The 24,173-nt window shown below is 46.5% G+C and overlaps 1 protein-coding gene across 2 annotated transcripts in view; it reads right to left on the bottom strand.

Annotated features, from left to right (window-relative positions):
- The window catches only part of IP6K2 (inositol hexakisphosphate kinase 2), a 31,730-nt gene extending 17,805 nt beyond the window's left edge, over positions 1-13,925 (bottom strand). For both annotated transcript variants that reach the window (XM_055277981.2, XM_063610025.1), the window contains exons 1-2: positions 13,658-13,925; positions 12,657-12,983 (exon numbers count right to left, since the gene is read on the bottom strand). In XM_055277981.2, the coding sequence (XP_055133956.2) occupies positions 12,657-12,983; positions 13,658-13,665 (335 nt within the window). In that variant the 5' untranslated portion in view covers positions 13,666-13,925. The remainder of the gene's footprint in view (positions 1-12,656; positions 12,984-13,657) is intronic.
- Positions 13,926-24,173: the final 10,248 nt, after the last annotated feature.

The raw sequence follows: 24,173 nt of genomic DNA, 5'->3' as shown, positions 1-24,173 counted from the left end.
AAGATGGTCTCAAACTACTGGCCTCAAGTGATCTGCCCCCGTCAGCCTCCCAAAGTGCTGGGATTACAGGCATGAGCCACTGCGCCAGGCCTCACTTATGATAAACTTTTAAGTTATAAGAAGGAAGATGGGGCCGGGCACGGTGGCTCACACCTGTAATCCCAGCCCTTTGGGAGGCCGAGGTAGGCGGATCACGAGGTCAAGAGATCGAGACCAGACTGGGCAAGCTGCACAGTGACAGTCAGTCTCTAAATAATTTTTTAATTAGTCAGGCATGGTAGGGAGACTGAGGTGGGAGGATCACTGGAGTGCAGGAGTTCCAGAATTCTGTGAGGTATGATCATGCCACTGCACTCCAGCCTGGATGACAGAGCAGGACCCTGTCTATTTAAAAAAAAAAAAAAAAAAAGGCTTGCTATTCACAAGCCTTCTCTAAAATAATTATTCAAGGATATACTACAGCTTGGCAAAGCGTGGTGGCTCATACCTGTTATCCCAACATTTTGAGAGGCTGAGGTGGGTGGATCGATTGAGCCCAGGCAACATGGCAAAAACCCCTCTCTACAAAAAAACAAAAACAAAAAAAAAAAACAAGGACAGGCACAGTGACTCATGCCTGTAATCCCAGCACTTTGGGAGGCCGAGGCAGGTGGATCACCTGAGGTCAGGAGTTTGAGACCAGCCTTTCCAACATGGTGAAACCCCGTCTCTACTAAAAATACAAAAAATTAGCTGTGCGTGGCAGTGGGCGCCTGTATTCCAAGCTACTCGGGAGGCTGAGGCAGGAGAATCACTTGAACCCGGGAGGCAGAAGTTGCAGTGAGCCGAGACCACGTCACTGCACTCCAGCCTGAGCAACAAGAATGAAACTCCATCTCAAAAAAAAAGAGGCCAAGGCAGTAGGATCATTTGGGGCCAGAAGTTCAAGACCAGCCTCGGCAACACAGCAAGACCCTATCTCTATAAAAAAATTAGCAAGTTGTGGTGGTGCACATCTGTAGCCCTAGCTACTCAGGAGGCTGAGGCAGGAGGATCTCTTGAGCCCAGGAGTTTGAGGCTGCAGTGATCTCTAATCATACCACTGAGCTTCAGCCTGCATGACTGAGTGAGACCCTATGTCAAACAAACAAATAAAGAAATAAAAGATGGGATCAACTACCCTTGAGGAGTGACTATGGCGACCCTTCTGTTCTCTCTACAGAAAGTTGTAATATTGCTATTACAGAAAGAGGTGGTCAGGCCAGGTGCGGTGGCTCAGGCTTGTAATCGTTGCACTTTGGGAGGCAGATCACTTAAGCTCAAGAGTTCAAGACAAGCCTGAGCAACATGGCAAAACCCCATCTCCACTAAAAATACAAAAACTAGCTGGGCGTGGTGGCATGGGCCCACAGTCCCAGCTACTTGGGGGGCTGAAGCAGGAGAATAGCTTGAACCTGGGAGGCTGAGGCTGCAGTGAACCTGGGTGACAAAATGAGACCCTGTCCCCCCAAAAATAAAACAGAAAGCAAGTGGTGGTCAAAATGCTGCCCCAAAATGTAGAGAGGTAAGTACTATAGAACTTTCTTCTGCATTTTTAAATGTGTAACTTTTTGTGATTTTTTTCAATCTGAACATTCACTTTCTTACCTAATTTTGTTTTCATATTTGTACATTATTTTGTTTAAAGATGGCATTCATAATTACATTTATAATTACAAATTATATATTTATGTTACATATATTTATATTATTTTATATAAGCTTCAGACACCACAAAACCTGCCCTATACTAGGTGGTAAGATCATGACTGCCTGCTTTTCAGTTTTCTGAATGTTTCAAACTTCTTATAATATCCTCCAACTCTGAGCACACATTACCTTTCTAACTGAGAGAGAAAATACTGGGGGAAGAGGAGGATTCAAGATTGAAACAGGAAAACACAGATGGCTGCCTGGCTCTTGATAGTTTTAAATCCATCTAGAAACAAACACTGATCCAGCCCACCCTTCGTACTCACAGCTTCACTCCAAGTGAGAATAACAACCACAACACACACTGTCCTTAAGGTGCTAGAAGGTCAGAGCCCTCAATAGCATTTCATTCTGGTTTTATTTTATCTTATCTTTTGAGATGGAGTTTCGCTCTTGTTGCCCAGGCTGGAGTGCAATGGCCTGATCTCGGCTCACCACAACCTCCGCCTCCCGGGTTCAAGTGATTCTCCTGCCTCAGCCTTCCAAGTAGCTGGGATTACAGGCATGCGCCACCACACCCGGCTAATTTTTGTATTTTTTTAAGTAAAGACAGAGTTTTTCCATGTTGGACAGGCTGGTCTCAAACTCCCAGCCTCAGGTGATCCGCCCCCCTTGGCCTCCCAAAGTGCTGGGATTACAGGTGTGAGCCACTGCACCCAGCCTCATTCTGGTTTTAATAAAGAAGAAACCACAGAGTTTAACTGGAGTGATTATATGAAAGTCATACAATAATGTAGCTTCTTCCCCCAAAACAGCAGATTCTGTTCCAAAAATCTAGACAAATCTCAGCTTTCCCATAAGGGACACAGTAGCCTCTCAGCTGTTTCTCCTTTCTAGAACCACCAGCACAACTAGCTTGCCCTATCTCTTTGCCTCGTCTGACTAGGTTTCTGGAATGACAGACTAGAGGGCTCCAAGGTAAGGGGAACAGGAAGAAAGAACTTTCAGCCTATCTAGAAATATGTTTATCACCAGCCTGGGCAAGATGGGGATACCCTGTCTCTACCAAAAAAAAAAAAAAATAGCCAGGTGCAATGGCGCATACCTATGGTCCCAGCTACTTGGGAGGCTGAGATGGAAGGGTCACTGGAGCCTGGGAGGTCAAGGCTGCAGTGAGCCCGGATCACGCAACTGTACTCCAGCCTGGGTGACAGAGCGAGACCCTGTCTCAAAAAAAAAAAATACATAAATAAATAATAAAAAAGAAATATGTTTATCAGAATAAACTGCTAGAATTATAAAGAATTTAAGCAATTTTAAAAGCTTCTCGCTAAAACAATGATTGATTCTAAGGTCTCATATGTCCCCTTATCAATATATCAAATTTTATTTTGTTTTAAGAGATGGGGGCTCACTATGTTGCCCAGGCTAGCCTCGAACTCCTGGCCTCAAGTGATCCTTCCGCCTTAGCCTCTCCAAGTGCTACGATTACAAGGCATGAGTCATCTGGCCAAATTTTCTTGCAAATAGCTGAATGTACTCTACACACATACCAGGAATTTTCAGTTCTGTTGTAAAAGCCAGTTACCCCTTTTTCAAGGACAATTCTCAGTCTCCAGTCTCCCACCACATTGTAAGAAACCTAACTCAACAGGAACACAGAGAAGCAACTCTCACACTAAAGCCAAAATTGCTTACAGGTCTCAATCTATGAGGGATTTCTGCAATCCTCAAGTCATGGTTCTTTCATATGCCAATAAGTAATGGTTCCATAGGGCCAGTGTGGTGGCTCACACGTGTAATCCTAGCAGTTTGGAGGCCAAGGCAGGATGACTGTTTGAGCCCAGGACTTTGAGAACAATCCTGGCAAAATAGTGAGATCTTGTCTCTACAAAAAATAACTAGCCACGTATGGTGGTACATGCCTGTTGTCCTAGCTACTTGGGAGGCAGAGGTGGAGGGATCACTTGAGCCCGGAAAGCTCAAAGTTACAGTGAGCACAGATTGTACCACCTACTCCAGCCCAGTGACAGAGCGAGACACTGTCTCAAATAAACAAAAAAGTAACGGTCCATTAGCTTCAGACAAGATTATATGTTTCCTGCCAGTGGGCAATGTTTACCCCGTTTAGCTCTTGCTAACTGGGGTAAGCTCTTAGCTTACTGCCAAACCTAAATGACACATGAATTCATCCTCTGAAATAAGGCATGCCAAAAGTGATTCAGTCCCAATGGGCAGCCACAGAGGCAGGGCATCCCAGACCTGCCCAGGCAAGCACCTGTGTGCTGCATTTGCTGGAGCAGGGACGAAAGTGTGCCTTATGCAGCACCAGTTCCTGCGACCAAGGGAACTCTGACAATTTCCTCTGGGTCCTTTCAACATCTCACTTAGACAAATACTCCTCGCAAGGGTCTGCAAACTATTCTAGGTTCGTGGCAGCAATCTGGCAGCTTGTATCACCCAACCCACTTGGCCTGAGTGCAGTCAGTGTTCTTCCAGACCAGCCCAGAAAATAATGAGATACGATTTTGAGAAAAGTCTTAAGACTGCACCAGTCAGGCCGGGCATGGTGGCTCACGCCTGTAATCCCAGCACTTTGGGAGGCCGAGGCAGGCAGATCACGAGGTCAGGAGATCGAGACCATCCTGGCTAGCATGGTGAAACCCCGTCTCTACTAAAAATACAAACAATTAGCCGGGCGTGGTGGCGGGCACCTGTAGTCTCAGCTACTGGGGAGGCTGAGGCAGGAGAATCACTTGAACCCAGGAGGCGGAGCTTGCAGTGAGCCGAGATCGCACCACTGCAATACAGCCTGGGCAAGAAAGCGAGACTCCATCTCAAAAAAAAAAAAATTAATTAAAAAAAAAAAGACTGCACCAGTCACAGCACTATGTCCTAATAAAGAGACACTTGCCAATTATCCTTCAGAAGTCCTGAGCTAGCTCTCCAAAATAAGATCCAGCAAAATATTTTAAAATTTTTGTTAGGGAAATCAAGTTCAATTGCATTCATAGTTCCAAAGCAAAGGTCACAAGGATCTCTTCAGAGTCACCCAGTTTGTGAGGAAGGCAGTGGATTCAGTCAATCAAGATCACAGGCATTTGAGGCCAGGCATGGAGGCTCACACCTATAATCCCAGCAGTTTGGGAAGCTGAGGTGGGAGGATTGCTTGAGCTCAGAAGTTTGAGACCAGCCTGGGCAACACAGTGAGACCCTGTCTTTAAAAAAATGTTTTAAAGGCCGGGCGAGGTGGCTCACGCTTGTAATCCCAGCACTTTGGGAGGCCGAGGCGGGTGGATCACGAGGTCAGGAGATCGAGACCACGATGAAACCCCATCTCTACTAAAAATACAAAAAATTAGCCGGGCGTGGTGGCAGGCGCCTGTAGTCCCAGCTACTCGTAGAGGCTGAGGCAGGAGAATGGCGTGAACCTGGGAGGCGGAGCTTGCAGTGAGCCGAGATGGCGCCACTGCACTCCAGCCTGGGCGACAGAACGAGACTACGTCTCGAAAAAAAAAAAAAAAAAAGTTTTAAAAATTAGCCAGGCTTGGTGGCATGCACCTGCAGTCCTAGCTACTCAGAAGGCTGAGGCAGGAGCCCAGAAGGTTGAGGTTATTGTGGGCTATGAGATTGTGCCACTGCACTCTAGCCTGGGTGACAGAGTGAGACCCTGTCTCTAAAAAAAGTAAAAATAAAATACGATTGCATTTTAGGACCAGCAGTGAAGGCTAACAAGGTACTTCCAGTTTTAACATCTTACTCTTCTCTCGCTCATTACAAGGAGCTTAAGTTATTTTCCAAAGTAAAAACGGTCTTTGAGTGTGAGATAAATCATCCTAGGGGTCCTGTCCCTTACTTTCCCAGGCCTTACCTGCCCCAGTCCTGCTGTTCATGTTCATTAGTTTAGTTTTTTGTTTGTTTGTTTGTTTTTGAGACGGAGTCTCACTCTGTCGCCCAGGCTGGAGTGCAGTGGCGCAATCTCGGCTCACTGCAAGCTCTGCCTCCGGGGTTCACGCCATTCTCCTGCCTCAGCCTCCCGAGTAGCTGGGACTACAGGCAGCCGCCACCACACCTGGCTAATTTTTTGTATTTTTAGTAGAGACGGGGTTTCACCGTGTTAGCCAGGATGGTCTTGATCTCCTGACCTCGTGATCCACCTGCCTCGGCCTCCCAAAGTGCTGGGATTACAGGCATGAGCCACCGCGCCCGGGCTTGTTTTTGTTTTTTTAAGACAGGGTCTCACTCACGTCTCCCAGGCTGAAGTGCAGTTGGTGTAATCACAGCTCAGTGCAGCCTTGCCTCCCTGGGTTCAAGTGATTCTCCCATCTCAGCCTCCCAAGTAGCTGGGACTACAGGCACATGCCACCATGTCGAGCTAATTTTTTTGTTATTTTTAGTAGAGACAAGGTTTCGCCACGTTGCCCAGGCTGGTCTCGAACTGCTGGGATTCAATGATCCACCTACCTCGGCCTCCTGAAGTGCCGAGATTATAGGCATGAGCCACTGAACCAGGCCACACATCCATTAGTTTTTAAGCCCCAAAATCTAAACCTGTCAGCTGCCAACTGGCACCCCTGTAAGTTCTACCCTCCCAAATCCCCCAGGACCTTGTATCCTGGATTTACAGTCCTCCTCTGGCCTTCCCAGTGTAAATGCAGCATTCTGACTAACCCATAAAGTCTTCAACATGAGACCCTGTAAGTTGCTGTGTTAGTTCCAAAGGCCCAGCAGATAATCTACAAAGGGCGGAGGCAGCCCAAAGACCTGAGGAAGAAACAAACACTTTTATCCTCGTGCTCAGATACAAATACAAAGCAAGAAAAACCCAAGCCCTTCAGTAGTGGGTTTGTAATCAACTGGGCTCTCTCTCCTTCAGAGGCACTTGCCTGGAAGAACAGATACTGTTCAAGGAATGACACCTTTTACTGCCTTACAAGTAAAACTTCTATTCATAATAGATGAAAAATTGAAAACGTTTAATAAGAATTAATTAATTTAGGAAGAGCATAATCTCAGCAATGTGCAAAAAGATGGTTTAACAAGTTATTTGTTATTGTTTTTCTTGTCAAGCTCATAAAAGGTTGTTCAAGCTCATAAAAACATACATTCCTTGGTCAAGTATACTACAATCAGCCCTCCTCTTTCTTCCTTGAGTAACTAGGCAAGTTCTCAAGAAATATGATGACTCTTCAGCACCATAGCCAAGCAGATACCAGGTCTGCACACCTCCACAGGGCACCCCATAAAAGCAGGTAAACTGAACTTACCACCACCCCCCTGCTGTTGAGCAGGAAGGAACCATGGCACAGTCCACAGACACCACGTTTAAAGCACATCTAAACAAATAGGCATCAGAGTGAAAGTGGGCAGGCTTGGAGTTAGGTTAATCCCCAAACAAATGTGGCTGCAGCCTCAGCAATACCATCAAATTTATGTAGAAAAGGGATCTTTGCCAAATGCAGTGGCTCACACCTGTAATCCCAGTGCTTTCGGATGCTGAAGCAGGAGGATTGCTTCAAGACCAGCCTGGGTAAAAACAAGCGAGACCCTGTCTCTACAAAAAAAAATTTTTTTTTTTTTTTTTGAGATGGAGTCTTGCTCTGTCTCCCAGGCTAGAGTGCAGTGGCGCGATCTTGGCTCACTGCAAGCTCTGCATCCCGGGTTCACGCCATTCTCCTGCCTCAGCCTCCCGAGTAGCTGGGACTACAGGCACCCACCACCACACCCAGCTAATTTTTTGTATTTTTTTTAGTAGAGACAGGGTTTCACCGTGTTAGCCAGGATGGTCTCAATCTCCTGACCTCATGATCCGCCTGCCTTCGCCTCCCAAAGTGCTGGGATTACAGGCGTGAGCTACCATGCCCGGCCTACAATACAATTTTTAAAATGAGCTGGGCCCAGTGGCATGTGCCTATAGCCCCAACTGCTTGGGAGCCTGAGGCAAGAGGATCACTTAAGCCCAGGAGGTTGAGGCCATAGCGAGCTATGATTGCTGCGCTGCCTTCCAGCCTGGGCAACTGAGTGAGACTGTCTTTATTTAAAATTTATATGTACAGGCCAGGTGCAGTGGCTCACATCTGTAATCCCAGCACTCTGGAAGGCCACGGTGGGCGGATCACTTGAGGTCAGGAGTTCGAGACCAGCCTGGACAACATGGTGAAAACCCATCACTACAAAAATACAACAATTACCCAGGCGTGGTGGCAGATGCCTGTAGGCCCAGCTACTTAGGAGGCTGAGGCAAGAGAATCGCTTAAACCCGGGAGGCAGAGGTTACAGTGAGCCAAGATCGCACCACTGCACTCCAACCTGGGCAACACAGCAAGACTCCGTCTCCAAAAATAATAATAATAATAATAATAAATATATAAATCTAAGACACTAGGGTACATACAAATCTGAATGGGCAGGTGAGTAGTTATAACAAAAAGTCATATCCAATGTTAGTTTCACACTTGCAAAGCAAAAATAAACTACTATTCTTATAAAACAAATACTGAAGGGGTATGTGAGATTTTCGCAATCCCCATGAAAGCTGAGACAAGCTCACACAGCCCATGGGTCATCTCATTTGAGTGTGCAGCTTCAGTTAGAAGGCCTGTTGGCCCTGAAGCAGCCCAAACTAAAAGAGCAAGACAAGGTTCAAGGCAAGGAGCCATAAAGGGTGGGCTCTTCTAACAGGTAGGGTTAAGGTAGAGTAATATGGCCTGGGGAACTTCGGCCACAGCACCCCAGGGCCAGAGCAGGCAACGTGGCAGCCTTCCACAAACCCAGACTTAGGAGATCTGGCCCAGGTTCCAACTGGGCACATTCTCACAAACTAAGTGCAAAAGCAACAACACTAGAGCCAGATGTCTGCTTCTTGGTAACTAACACGTTTTATTCCATTAAAAGAAGTTTTAATCCCAGCACTTTGGGAGGCCGAGCCGGGCGGATCACGAGGTCAGGAGATCGAGACCACGGTGAAACCCCGTCTCTACTAAAAATACAAACAATTAGCCGGGCGTGGTGGTGGGCGCCTGTAGTCCCAGCTACTCGGAGAGGCTGAAGCAGGAGAACGGCGTGAACCCGGGAGGCGGAGCTTGCAGTGAGCCGAGATTGCGCCACTGCACTCCAGCCTGGGCGACAGAGCGAGACTCCGTCTCAAAAAAAAAAAAAAAAGAAGTTTTACTCTTCCTTAGGTTTGGGATTAGACACTCAATTTCGAAAACACATAGGAGTGTCTCAAGTAAGATAGGTGGATACATAGAGAAAGCAACATTAATTAGCCGGGCATGGTGCCACACGCCTGTAATCCCAGCTACTCAGGAGGCTGATGCAGGAGAATCGCTTGAACCCGGGAGGCAGAGGTTGCAGTGAGGCAAGATCGCGCCACTGCACTCCAGCCTGGGCGACAGAGCGAGACTCCGTCTCAAAAAAAAGTTTTACTCTTCCTTAGGTTTGGGATTAGACACTCAATTTCGAAAACACATAGGAGTGTCTCAAGTAAGATAGGTGGATACATAGAGAAAGCAAACAACATTAATTAGCCAGGTGTGGTGGCACACGCCTGTAGTCCCAGCTACTAGGGAGGCTGAGGCAGGAGAATCGCTTGAACCTGGGAGGCGAAGGTTGTAGTGAGCTGAGATCTGGCCACTGCACTCCAGCCTAGGTGACAGAGCAAGACTCCGTCTCATTAAAAACAAACAAACAAACAAACAAAAAACTCTGAATTTTAAAGGGAGCACATCCCAGAAATTTGTTTAGTTTTGTTTGTTTTGAGACAGAGGATCCTGCCACCACACCCAGCTAATTTTTGTATTTTTAGTAGAGACAGGGTTTCACCATGTTGGCCAGACTGGTCTCAAACTCCTGACCTCAAGTGATCTGCCCACCTCAGCCTCCCAAAGCATTGGTATTACTGGCGTGAGCCACCACGCTCGGTCCTTTCTTTCTTTTTCCTTTTTGTGTGTGTGTGTGTGTGTGTTTTTGAGATGGAGTCTCACTCTGTCGCCCAGGCTGGAGTGCAGTGGTGCGATTTCAGCTCACTGCAATCTCCACCCGCTGGGTTCAAACGATTCTCTTGCTTCAGCCTCCTGAGTAGCTGGGATTCCAGGCACCTGCCAGAGAGGCTGGCTAGTTTTTGTATTTTTAGTAGAGACCGGGTTTCACCAGGTTGGCCAGGCTGGTCTTGAACTCCTGACCTCGTGACCCAACCGCCTTGGCCTCCCAAAGTGCTGGGATTACAGGCATGTGCCACTAAGCCTGGCCCTGGCCCTTTCTTTCTTTAAAAGGTAGGGCAGGCCAGGCGCGGAGGCTGAGGCAGGAGAATGGCGTGAACCTGGGAGGCGGAGCTTGCAGTGAGCCGAGATCGCGCCACTGCACTCCAGCCTTGGCGACAGAGCGAGACTCCGTCTCAAAAAAAAAAAAAGGGGCTGGGCGCGGTGGCTCACGCTTGTAATCCCAGCACTTTGGGAGGCCGAGGCGGGCGGATCACGAGGTCAGGAGATCGAGACCACAGTGAAACCCCGTCTCTACTAAAAATACAAAAAATTAGCGGGGCATGGTGGCGGGCGCCTGTAGTCCCAGCTACTCGGAAAGGCTGCGGCAGGAGAATGGCGTGAACCCGGGAGGCGGAGCTTGCAGTGAGCCGAGATTGCGCCACTGCACTCCAGCCTGAGCGATAGAGCGAGACTCCGTCTCAAAAAAAAAAAAAAAAAAAGGTAGGGCAGTGATGGGGATGGGCACGGTGTAGATGAAACAAGATTGGCCAGGAATTAGTAACTACTGAAGCTGGTTATGGATGACAGGCTGAAATGAACTGTGCATCATCTCGGCAAATTGACTTCTCCAAATCCTGAGGTGGGCTCTAAACTCAATTTTTGGAGAAAAGGACATTTCCTTGCCACCAGAATATACTGTAAAACACAACTACTTCTTATTACTTTTATTACATGGTACACAAATAGGCAAAAACATAATTTATTTAAAAAAAACAAAAACATGCTTTAAAATGTAATAACATGAGAATAATCATCTGCTTACTTTCTAATGTACAAGAGTGTGTTCAATTTGTTACTTAAGAAGATTACCCACTAGGTGAAATAACTTCACTTAAAGGGAAAATTCTTCCCCAGTGCATCCTCTTTATGAGCCAAACAATGGAAAATTTTCACCTCAGCAAGCTGGCCTCAGGGAGGTTCAGGCTCATCCCTGTTGCCTAGATACCAGTGACATCTCAGGAGCTTACAGAAGGCTCTGGCATCCCTCTTGGAAGGGAGACTGGCAAAGGTTTATCAGTCAGTGGTTGCTCCTTCTTTCCCAGCACACTCCACTGCTCAGACAGATACAGGGCTAGCATACAGTGTACCTGTCACCTCGGAAGCTTTGAAGCACAAAAGAAGTCTATTATATCTGTTACACTGATTTCTAGATCTCCCAGGTCCCTGCCTTGCTCCCTCCCTACCCAGGCCCTGCATAAAAAACAAACCAAACAAACAGCTAGTTTCTACAATTGTATCAACTCTAGTCCGTGTTCTTATCCATTTGATTTCTTTCTCTCTCTCTCTTTTTTTTTTGTAGAGACAGGGTGTTGCTATGTTGCCCAGGTTGATCTTGAACTGCTGGGCTCAAGTGATTCTCCATTTGATTTCTAACAATGCCTGTGAATTCTAAAGTCACAAAGCAGGTAAATCTATCGAAATGACAATGTCAGACAAGACCACAGAAAATAGAAAAAAAAATTTAAATGACAGTTAACAGTTTAACTTTTTCTCAAAAAAAAAAAAAAGTTACTAGGCCTTCAACTTGCCTATTATGTCAAATATGATAAAGTATTCATTTGGCCCTTTCTAACTCTGATAGTGGCTAAAGTTAAAACAGCACCCTGAAGCTTCTCTTTAAATACTTAACACCCAAGTTACACGATGCAATTATACAAACCCCACAGCAACAACCTATATAAATAAGCATCTTAGTTCACTTAAAATATTACCTGGCTACAACTGCAAATACAGCAAACATTTTAAACACTAGAATTCAACAAAATTACCGTAATCATGGTCCCTTATTAAAAATAACATAAACTGATGATCTACAACATTTTTGTTACCACGTTCCAAAGTTCCAGTACTTTTTCTTAAAACTATTCAAGATGATTTTTTGTTCTATGTACATTCTGCTACGGAAATGTTTAATTCCAAGCAGTGACTAGTTCTATTTTCCCTGGTATTTAAGAGCACTGCATTTTACTGGTTTCTACATTTTATTTTCACTCATTTTTCTGCTAGTGTAGCTTTCTTGATATATGAGACCGAATACAATCCTAAAATGAAATAAGTCATTAGGATGCAAAAGACAAAAGCGGTCTGTAATCAAATGTAAAGAGTGGAAGTATCACTATAAAGGTGTCCTCTTATCCGTTTAAAGGCGTTTTTTCTATAATAAGGTTAAGTGTGTAGATTCCCTCATCGAACACCATCTGACGGGCCCAAATGGCATTCAACACTCAAAATGGCTGAACATCTGCCGACCCCAGGTAACAGTACCTGAGGCGCTGGGCTGACTCCCTATCCAAAGAGCCGGGAAGACCCCTCCACCTGCCAAATATCTGGGGAGATCGTGGCCGCCAATGACCTGGGGAGACCCCTCAATGACACCGTAGATCTTGCGCTTCCCAAGACCCGGGGAGATCTCCTCAATGACCAGGAAAGATCCTGCCCCCCCAAACCCGGGAGACCCCTCCAATGACCGGGAGGATTCTGCACCCCCAAAACCAGGGAAATCTCTCCCCCAATGATCAGAAGAAAAATCCTCCTCCCAAATGACCCAGGGAAATCGAATCCACAGGGACCCCGGGAGATTTCCCCCACAATGACCACGGAAGAAGTCTTTCCCAAATAACCTGGGAGACTCCAATGATCAGAGACCCCGTCTCCCAGTAGCCCGAAAAAATCTCCCTCAAAGCTCCTGGGGCACTAGGGCCATAGGACGCGAGCATCACTTGCCTCCTCAGCCGGGTTCCTCGGCGTTTCCGTCCTATTGTTTCTCTCGCACCAAAATGGCTGCGGCCAGGCCGAGCCCCGCCCCCTGCACCTCGCTCCCGATGCCCCTCGCTATTGGCTCGTCCTAGGAGCTGCGCACGCGGACTGGACAGCCTGAAAGGCGCTGTTGCTAGGGTGCCAGGATTCGCTGCAACAGCTTCCGGAAAAGGCGGTGACTGGGGGCGGGGCCAGAGAGGGCGGAGCATTGTCCTCCGTCGGGGAGGGTAGCCCGGAGGTCTGATGGGCAGTTGGGTGGACAGACTAGCTGCGGGCCGATGGACAGCAGGATACCTGGGAAACAGATGGATTGACCAACAGTCCTGGTTTGTTCAGTACTGAGCGATTTCGCAGGATGCAGGAATTTCAATGCTAACACAGTCCACTACAAACTGGGAAGTTGGTCACTCTAGCAGATGGACAGAACACTGGATGTGAATAGACGGAAAGAGGGACAAAAGAGTGACTGTGGACGGTGGACAAAGAAATGGTTATATATACAGACAGACGGATTATTAGATATGGAAGGGTAGACAGAGAAGTGGCCATAGAGTTTTCTGGAGACTGGTGGATGACCCAGTGCCCAACCCAGCTCCCACCAAGCTCCACACCACAGGGCTTGTCTGAGGCTCATTTGTCCTGTGCCTGTGTTGGACAGAAGGGCTCTCACCTGAGTGAATGTCAGCGTAGCTGTGAAAGGCAAAGGAGAGAGTTAGTGCCACTGAGAGTGGGCAGAGCCTCTTACCTAATCTCTGCTCTTTCTGTGAAGGAGAACAATGTTGCAGCCCTGTGTACTGGGCATTTGCAAAGGTGTAAATTCACTCATACACTCTTTAATTCAACAAGTATTTATTAAGCACTTACACTCGGTATTGGAAATACAGCAGTGAACAAAAAAGGAAAATAAATAAATATCCCTGACCTTATAACAGTGGATAGGAGAGACTTCTGTGAGCAGTTCCTCTCACCTTAGCATGTGGTTTCCACGGCTCCATGTCCTCCTGGTTTCCTCCAGTCTCACCAGTTTCTCATCTGTGTGTTTTCTCTTTGTCTACACTCACTCTTCCAAAATCTTATCCAGGGTCATGACTTCAAATGCCACCTACATGTCAATCACTCCTAAAAGTGTTTGTCCAGTCCAGACCCTTCCTGAGTGGCAGATTTACTGGTCCCACTGTCAACTAGACGTCTGCACTCTGACTTCCAGTCATTGGCATCTCAAACACAACTTGTGCCACCCTAACACTGGCTCATCCGCCAAACCTACTTCACCCCACTTCGCCCAAATTGAGTGATATCACCTCAGCCCTTCTTATTGCTCAAGTCAAACATCTCAAAGTACCTCTTGACTACTCTCTTTCACATCTATATCCAGTGCACCAGGAAGGTCTGCTGTCTCCATCAGCATCATCTACCCAGAATGAAATCACTTCTTGCCACGTCCATACCTTTCACTGAGTCCAAACTGCCACCATTTCTCTTGAGTGCAATGTCACAGCTGCCTCCTGGTCTCCTCTTGCTGCCCCTGATGCCTTCAGTCTGTTCTGCACACATCAGCCTGTGAATACATGAGTCAGATCCTCCCATTCCATGCTCAGAACCCTGGAGTACCTCTTCCCCAAGGGAAAACCAGAGACAGCAGGACCCTCATGATTCCCTATTACCCCCTGACTGTATCTCCCCAGCCAGCTTTCGGCCTTGCTGCTCAATCTCCCAGTGTTCCTCACACATCACACCCCATGCACTCTCCTGCACAGTGTATGAGTTATGGTTGTTCCCATGTCTGGATTGCTCAGATTTCCAAAGGGCTGCACCCCAGCTCTCAGAGCCCCTAATTTCAGACTGTAACCTGCCCCACTCTGCCCCCAGCACTCAGGATCACCTTTAACCCCTTATCCTGGCTCTATATGTTTCCGTAGCAGTTACCACCTTCTCGGAATCTTTTTTTTTTTTTTTTTGAGACATAATCTTGCTCTGTCGCCCAGGCTGCAGTGCTATGGCATTGCAACCTCCACTTCCAGGGTTCAAGCGATTCTCATGCCTCAGCCTCCCAAGTAGCTGGGATTACAGGTGTGCACCACCACACCCAGCTAATTTTTCTATTTTTCAATAGAGACGGGGTTTCTCCATATTAACCAGGCCGGGCTGGTCTCAAACTCCTGGCCTCAAGTGATACACACTACTTGGCCTCCCAAAGTGCTGGGATAACAGGCGTGAGGCACCACACCCGGCCGCTTCATAGCAGTTACCACCTTCTCATATGCTTTTTTTTTTCTCTTTGAGACAGGGTCTAGCCCTGTCACCCAGGCTGGAGTGCAGTGGTTCTATCACGGCTCACAGCAACCTCAAACTCCCAGACTCCCAAGTAGCTAGGACTACAGGCACACATGACACCATGCCTGGCTATTTTTTTATTTTTTTGAGACACAGTTTTACTTTGTCGCCCAGGCTGGAGTGCAGTGGCGTGATCTCAGCTCACTGCAACCTCCACCTCCCAGGATCAAGCGATTCTCCTGCCTCAGCCTCCTGAGTAGCTGGGATTATAGGCACGCACCACTACAACCAGTGAATTGTGGTTTTTTTTTTGTTTTTTTGCTTTTTTTGTTTTTTTTTTTTTTTTGAGATGGAGTCTCTCTCTGTCGCCTAGGCTGGAGTGCAGTGGCACAATCTTGGCTCACTGCAACCTCCGCCTCCCGGGTTCAAGGGATTCTCTTGCCTCAGCCTCCCAAGAAGCTGGGATTACAGGCAAGCGCCACCACGCCCTGCTAAGTTTGTATTTTTAGTAGAGACGGGGTTTCTCCACGTTGGTCAGGCTGGTCTCAAACTCCCGACCTCAGGTGATCCACCCACCTTGGCCTCCCAAAGTGCTGGGATTACAGGCACGAGCCACTGCACCTGGCCTATTGTTGTATTTTTAGTAGAGATGAGGTTTCTTCGCCATGTTGGCCAGGCTGGTTTCAAACTCCTGACCTCCAGTGATCCGCCTACGTCGGCTTCCCAAAGTGCTGGGACTACAGGCATGAGCCAGCGAGGCTGGCCTTCTATTTTTTTAATTTTTAGTAGAGACAAGGCCTTGCTATATTGCCCAGGCTGGTCTTGAACTACTGAGCTCAAGCAATCCTCCTGCTTCAGCCTCCTAAACTGCTGGGATTACAAGTGTGAGCCACTGCACTCGGCTTCATGCACTTTTAAAGTAAATGCTTATTATCCTTATATGGCATTGCCTGGCTTCTCCCACAAGAAAGAGAGGTCTGTGAAGTGAGAGTCTTCCTTTTATTCATGGATGTATCCTGAGCAACTCAAATACCAATTAAGCTCCAGATATACCAGTTGACAGATTGAATAAATTGAGTACCACATGGTGTTAAGTGGTGAGTGCTATGGAGAAAAATAAAATGGGGCAGCTAGAGGTTGGGGCAAAGTGAGAATCCCACAGGTTAAGGTCAGGCCCAGAAGGCCCCTCACACCAGCAGAATTGCTGGGAAGCCTGGCCCAGTTCTTGTTCCTGTTCCTTGCCTGTGGCTTCAGCACCTACAGTGGCTGCTGAATAAAGGCTCAAAAGGCACGAATTATTTGAAACTGCCTTTGCAAAAATTACAACTGAGGAAATTATGACAGTGAAAGAGATCAAACCTAACTGACTCCATCTTGCTTGTAAGCTTTAAACTGTCCTTGTTCATTCCTGGGCATAGGCCGAACTAACCTTGGGAAGGAATTTAGTTTATGATTTGACTCTGAAACAAAATTGATAGTAGCCCTTTCCCAAAAGATCCCCTTCTTGTCTGGGGACCAGTCTGCCTTTGTAGGACTAACAAATTAGCTACAAGATTAGAAATTACAGTTTAGTGGGGTCATGCAGCCTTTGGCTGCAAGAGTCTGAACCTCCTCAAACTGCTCCTGGGGATAACAACACTATTGTAAAACCTAAGATCAGTGTTTGAGATATTTTGCAGACCCTGCACTTGATGGATCAGCTGACACCACCCAGACCAGTAATCTGCCATCCCAGCCAGGTACAGAAGACAGCAAGAAAACCTCACTTCGACACCCCTGTGATTCCATCTCCAACCTGACCAATCAGCACTCCCCACTTCCTGAGCCCCTACCAGCCAAATTATCTTTAAAAACTCTGATCCCCGAACGCTCCGGAGACTGATTTGAGTAATAATAAAACTCTGATTTCCCACACAGCCGGCTGTGCGTGAATTACTCTTTCTCCATTGCAATTCCCCTGTCTTGATAAATTGGCTCTGTCTAGTCAGCGGGCAAAGTGAACCCGTTGGGCGGTTACACATTCAGGTCCTTAACATATAGACCAGTGCTCCACCGTCTCCCCACCCCATTTCCCATTCCAGTGCTCCTCTGTGTGGGGTATAAGGCTGGGCACGGCAGAGTCTCCTTGGGGCCGCCCTAGCATTAATTCATTCTTCCATTCCTTTCGCAAGTGCTTATCAAGGTCTGACTTAGATTAGACACCAGGGATGCCGCGTGAATAAACATAGCAAGAATTCAAATGATTTATTTGTCCGGAGGTGGGTGAGAGGCAACAGACAGTAAAAGAACAAATAACATAATTATAGGCAGAGTGACTACAATGGAGAAAAGGAACCAAGCAAAAGTGCAGAGTATGGTGTTTATGTCTAAGGCAGCAGGAGAGGTACATCTGAGAAGGGGACATGTGAGCTAAGATCAGCCCAAAGGCACTGGCTGAGCATGGAAAGATCTAGAGGAAGCCATTTCTGACAGAAAAGCACAGCAAGACCCCCCGGAAAGAAGAAGTTTGACATTTTGAGGGAATATGAAAAAGCCACATGGGTCTAATGGAAGAAATAGCTCCGAACTTATGGGAAAGATGCACAGAGCTGAAAAGGATGAAGGAATAGACCACAGATCTGGGGGGCAAGTCCAGGAATTCTGATGTGCAGACAGCAGGAGTCCTAAAAGGAGAAAAAGGGACAGCTGAAATGGAGGCACCAGCTAGTCAAATTACAGAAGAAAACTTTCATGACATGAAGAAAACTCTGTGTCAGCCTGGCGCAGTGGCTCATACTTGTAATCCCAGCACTTTGGGAGGCTGAGGCAGGCAGATCACTTGAGGTCAGGAGTTTGAGACCAGCCCGGCCAACATGGTGAAACCCTGTCTCTACTAAAAAATACAAAAATTAGCCGGGCGTGGTGGCATGCGCCTGTAGTCCCAGCTATTCCAGAAGCTGAGACAGCAGAATCACTTGAACCCAGAAGGCAGAGGTTGCAGTGAGCCAAGATCACGCCACTGCACTACAGCCTGGGTGACAGAGCGAGACTCCCTCTCAAAAAAAAAAAAAAAAAAGAAAGAGAAAAGAAAAAAGAAAAAGCTGTGTGTAGATGGGAGGGGCTGACCACATTCCCAAGCAAGATGAAAGAGAAAGACTACGGTAAAATTCTTAAACTCCAAGGAGAAAGAGACCGTTATACAAGCTTCTAGATAGATAAAACAAATTACATACCAAGGAAGAAGGGCCAGCTGGCCTCAAACTCTTACCTGTAACACAGGTGCACTATCTGCCCACCTAGGCCCAGCTAAAGGACAGTTGTCATGCCTGGAGAGGAACAATAACCATAAATGGAATGAGGAAAAAATAGTAGAATGTCCAAATTACCAAGAGGAAACATTAAATGAATGACAGTTTAATCAAAGAGAGCAAGAGAAAAAGGAAAATATTAGGTTGACCCTGTGAAACTGCTAATATTCAACTGTTTTAACCTACAAAAACAGTAGTTTCATATAGGTCAACTGAATAAAAATATAAAACTACTAAGTAAAAAATAATAAACCTAGGCCAGGCGCGGTTGCACACGCCTATGAGCCCAACACTTTGGGAGGCCGAGGCGGGCGGATCACGAGGTCAGGAGATCAAGACCATCCTGGCTAACACGGTGAAACCCCGTCTCTACTAAAAAAATACAAAAAAATTAGCTGGGCATGGTGGGGGGTGCCTGTAGTCCCAGCTACTCAGGAGGCTGAGGCAGGAGAATGGCGTGAACCTGGGAGGCGGAGCTTGCAGTGAGCTGAGATCGTGCCACTGCACTCCAGCCTGGGCAACAGAGCAAGACTCCATCTCAATAATAATAATAATAATAATAATAATAAATCTAAATTATGGGGCTGGGCACTATGGCTGTCACCTTTAATCCCAGCTACTCTGGAGGCTGAGGCAGGAGGATCACTTGAGCCCAGGACTTGAAGTCCAGCCTGGGCAACATAGTGAGATACTGTGTCTTTAAAAAAAAAAAGGAATTTATGGAATAAGCAAAATTAAACATCTTTATCACAGTAAATCAATCCTGAACTCCCTTTAAAGGCATAGGGACCGGATTAGAGAGACAAAACCCAGCCACATGCTATTTATAGTATATTTCAGACCACGCGAACAGAAAAGGCTGAAAAATAAAGGAGTAGGCAGAGAGATCAGACCAGCACAAACTAGAAGAGAACAGGAGTACATGATATGAGAAAAAGTAGGATTTAAGGTGATAGGCATTGAGCAAAATAAACAGGGCCACTATCTAACATAGAATGAGACAATTTATGAAACAGACATGGCCAGGCACTGTGGCTTACACCTGTAATCCCACCATTTTGAGAGGCCAAGGCGGGCAGATCACTTGAGACCAGGAGTTCAAGACAAGCCTGGCCAACACGGCGAAACCCCATCTCTACCAAAAATACAAAAATTAGCCGAGCGTGGTGGTGCATGCCTATAGTCCTAGCTACTTGGGTGGCTGAGGCATGAGAATTGCTTGAACCCAGGAGGTGGAGGTTGCAGTGAGCTGAGATCACACCACTGCACTCCTAGGTGACAAAGCAAGACTCTGTCTCCAAAAAAAAAAAAAAAGAAAGAAAAAAGAAACAGACATAAACTATACATAAACAATATAATAATAAGTTCAGGTACACCAGATATGCAAAACATTTTTTTTAAATCAGGAACTAGACAGGGATGATGGCCACACTATTATAACACATTGCCTTAGAATTCTAGCAAATATTTCTAAAGTATTTGGCTTTGGAGGGAAAAAAAGAATCCTAACGAATATAATAAGAAAAGAAAATGACATGTTATAAATATTGGCGAGAAAGACATTAAACTATCTCTTTAGTTAATGCCATGGTTACAAATCTAGAAAATCCAAAGGACTTTCTTGAAAATTATTACAATTAATAAGATAAAATGTTAAGGTGATAAATACAAGAAAAATACATTAAAAATAATAGCATTTGCTACAAATTGGCCCCTAGAAATGAATAAAAATGAGAAAAATATTTAATTTACAAATATTTAAGAACGAAAATATAAAATATTGTTTTTGCTTTTGTTTTTGTTTTTGAGACAGAGTCTCGCTCTGTCGCCCAGGCTGGAGTGCAGTGGCGTGATCTCAGCTCACTGCAACCTCCTCCTCCCAAGTTCAACCGATTCTCCTGCCTCAGCCTCCTGAGTAGCTGGGACTACAGGGGTGCACCACCATGCTGGGCTAATTTTTGTATTGTATGTAGAGACAGGGTTTCACCATGTTGGTTAGGCTGGTCTCGTACTCCTGACCTCAGGTGATCCACCCACCTCAGCCTCCCAAAGTGGTGAGATTACAGGCATGAGCCACCGTGCCTGGCCAAATGTTCTTTTACATGTCTTTTGGTGGACACACCATTTGTTTCTGTTGCATATAACTCAGGCTATTTGGATCCTTCCACCATCATCCTTGATGTGTTGGATACTGTCCTCAGGCTATGGCCCTTGCATTGAAAGATAGCTGCATCCTTTCCAAACATCATATCAGTATTCAAAGTAGGAGGTAGGCTGGCACCAGCCACATCTATCCCCTTTATCAGGTAAGCAAATGCTTTCCCAGAAGCCCCAGCAGACTTCCACTTATTGTTCACTGACCAATGACTCAGGCTTCTCAGCCTCACAAGGAGGCTGAGAAGTCAGAGAATGGGTCAGGATTTGTCCATTACTTGGGACTGGACACTTACCCTCCTGGACAAAATCGAGGTTTGTTAGCAAAGAAGGAGAAAAGGGTATTAAGAGGCAGTGGACAGAACCTCACAACATGAAAAGATGTTGAAACTCATCAGAAGGCAAGGAATGGACATCAAAGAAAGCAATGTAGCAATGGCAAAACTATGGAGAGAATAGGACTTCATCGGGGTGAAAGTATTGGAGTGTACCTTGCCACCGAAGATCTTTTATTTACTTCAAGAGAGACTTAAGGGTGGCAGTCTGAGATAAAACCAGGAGATATCAGTTATGATGGTTTGGAGGAAAAGTGTAAACTGGCAGTGTAAACAAGGGCAGGGCATTTACGAGTAGTTGAGGACGGTGAATAGGAGTATGACTACACAGAAGACGGTAGGGATGACAAGTTTTTGGGGCGCAGTCCAAGTAGTAGAGGTGACTGCGTAGAGCCCTGTTGCAAAAAGTAGGGTAAGGATGAACAGACTTTATAGAATGAAGGGGTGTATTAGGCTCAGAAGGGTTATTACTGTTTTTCAGAAATGCGAGTGAGTTTAAGGGAAGTAGGGGAGAGTACTTGCGACTTCCAGGAGGAAGAAGAGAGATCAGGCTGGCTGTCTGACAGACATAGCTTTATTCTGGAATGGTGAACCCAATGGGGAGGGTCCTGCAGGCGGATGGCAGTTGGGGTACTATAGATGACTAAGTAGGGTCCAGTCTATCGAGGTTGTAGAGTTTGAAGGGTCAGATTTTTAATAAGAACTGATCGTCCAGCTAGGGTGTCTTTATATGTCTGGGAATCTGGAGTAGGCAAGAGAAAATTAGCAGCCTGGCAAATTTCCTGTCTAGCCCGCTTGAGGACTGGAAGATATTCACCTAGAGGGCTGGTGTCTGGGACGAGGCTGGGGCTGAACAAGAAAGTACGTCCATATAAAAGTTTAAATGGACTGTGCCCTGTAGCATCTCGAGAACAGGCTCTAATTCTGAGAAGGGCAACAGGTAAAAGTATTGTCCAGTCCTTTTTAAGTTGGAGGATGAGCTTAGTGAGGTGTGTCTTTAAAATACCATTAGTCCGGCCAGGCGCGGTGGCTCATGCCTGTAATCCCAGCACTTTGGGAGGCTGAGGCGGGCAGATCACGAGGTCAAGAGATCGAGACCATCCTGGCAAACACGGTGAAACCCTGTTTCTACTAAAAAAAATACAAAAAATTAGCCAGGTGCGGTGGCGGGTGCCTGTAGTCCCAGCTACTCAGGAGGCTGAGGCAAGAGAATGGCGTGAACCCAGGAAGCGGAGCTTGCAGTGAGCCGAGATTGGGCCGCTGCACTCCAGCCTGGGCAACAGAACAAGACTCTGTCTCAAAAAAAAAAAAATATCATTAGTCCGTTTTATCTTTCCTGAAGATTGAGGACGGTAAGGGGTATGAAGGTTTTGCTGAGTATCAAGAGTCTGAGAAACTGCTTGGGTGATTTGACTAATAAAGGCCAGTCCGTTATCGGACTGTATAGAGATGGAAAGGCCAAACTGAGGAATTATGTCCAACAGAAGGGAAGAAATGACCGTAGTGGCCTTTTCAGACCCTGGGGGAAAGGCCTCTACCTATCCAGTGAAAGTGTCTACCCAGACCAAGAAGTATTTTAGTTTTTTGACTCAGGGCATGTGAGTAAAGTCGATTTGCCAGTCCTGGGCAGGGGCAAATCCCTGAGCTTGATGTGTAGGGAAGGGAGGGGGCCTGAACAATCCCTGAGGAGTAGTAGAATAGGAGATAGAACACTGAGAAGTGATTTTTTTGAGGATAGATTTCCACAATGGAAACAAAATGAGAGGTTTTAAGAGGCGGGCTAGGGCCAGGCGTGGTGGCTCACACCTGTAATCCCAGCACTTTGGGAGGCCGAGGTGGGCAGATCACGAGGTCAGGAGATTGAGACCATCCTGGCTAACATGGTGAAACCCCATCTCTACTAAAAACACAAAAAAATTAGCTGAGTGTGGTGGCGGGTGCCTGTAGTCCCAGCTACTTGGGAGGCTGAGGCGGGAGAATGGCGTGAACCCGGGAGGCGGAGCTTGCAGTGAGCCAAGATCATGTCACTGCACTCCAGCCTAGCCAACAGAGCGAGAGTCTGTCTCAAAAACAAAAACAAAAGAGGTGGGCTAGCAGCTTATAACCTACATTAAAGAGGTTATGAAATGATGACAGAATAGAATGGGCCTGTGAGGCTGGAAGGAGATATTTTTCTTGGTCTAAGAACCATTTGCCTTGTGTGGGAAGAGATTGATAGGTGGAAGTTTTAGTGGGAGAGTAGGTGGGAGTGACTGATAAGAAGAAGAAAAACTGGCCATGAAGGTCAGTAGTTAGAATGCTAGCTGCTTGTTTAGCTGTCCTATCAGCATAACTGTTGCCTTGAGCGATGGGATCTGATGCCTTTTGATGGCCCTTGCAGGGAATGACTCTTTGGAAGTAAAGCAGCCTTGAGAAGAGTTTTTATTAAAGAGGCATTAATGATGGAGGACCCTTGCATAGTGAGGAAACCTCTTTCAGCCCATATAACAGCATGGTGGTGCAGGATATGGAAGGCATATTTAGAGTCAGTATAAATATTGATGCTTAGTCCTTTTGCAAGAGTGAGGGCCTGAGTTAAGGCAATGAGTTCAGCTTGCTGAGAGGTAGTGGAGCAGGGCAGAGTGGTAGCCTCAATGATAGACGTGAAAGATACTACAGCATAGCCTGCCTTTGCTGGTGAGTGGCGATTAGGCCTGGCGGAACTGCCATCAATAAACCAAGTATGATCAGGGTGAGGAACAGGAAAGAAGGAAATATGGGTAAATGGAGTGAATGTCAGGTGGATCAGAGAGATACACTCATGGGGGTCAGGGTGGTATCCGGAATAATGTGGGAGGCCAGACTGAAGTCTGCGCCAGGAACAATGGTAGTTGTGGGAGACTCAACAAAGAGTATAGCTGAAGGAGCCGGGGAACAGAAAATATACGTGTCGGGTGTGAGAAAGAAAATAGATTTTGGAAGTTATGAGAACCGTAGAGAGTGAGTTGAGCATAGTTTGTGAATTTGAGGGCCTGTAAAACTATTAGGGTGGTGGCAGCCACCGCACAGAGGCAGGATGGCCAGCCTAAAATAGTAAGGTCAAGTTGTTTGGACAAAAAGGCCACAGGGTGTGGTCCCGGTCCTTGTGTAAGAATTTTGACTACACAGCCCTGCACTTCGGCTGTGTGTAATGAAAAGGGTTGGGATGAGTCAGGGAGAGCTAGTGTGGGAGCAGTCTCTAGAGCTGTCTTTAAGGAATAGAAACAGGAGTGGGGAAAGGATTTAGGATCTATGGGGTCAGCTAGGTTTTTCTTTGTGAGTTCATATAATGGTTTTGTTAGGATGGCAAAACCAGGTGTCCAAAGGTTAAAGTATCCAACCATGCCCAGAAAGGAAAGGAGTTGTTGTTTTGTAGAAGAGGTTGGGGTTTGGGAGATTAGCCAGACACAATTAGC

This window comes from Symphalangus syndactylus, chromosome 1, assembly GCF_028878055.3.
Source record: "Symphalangus syndactylus isolate Jambi chromosome 1, NHGRI_mSymSyn1-v2.1_pri, whole genome shotgun sequence".
NCBI classification, from domain to species: Eukaryota; Metazoa; Chordata; class Mammalia; order Primates; family Hylobatidae; genus Symphalangus; species Symphalangus syndactylus.
This window is presented reverse-complemented; position numbering and strand designations above follow the sequence as displayed.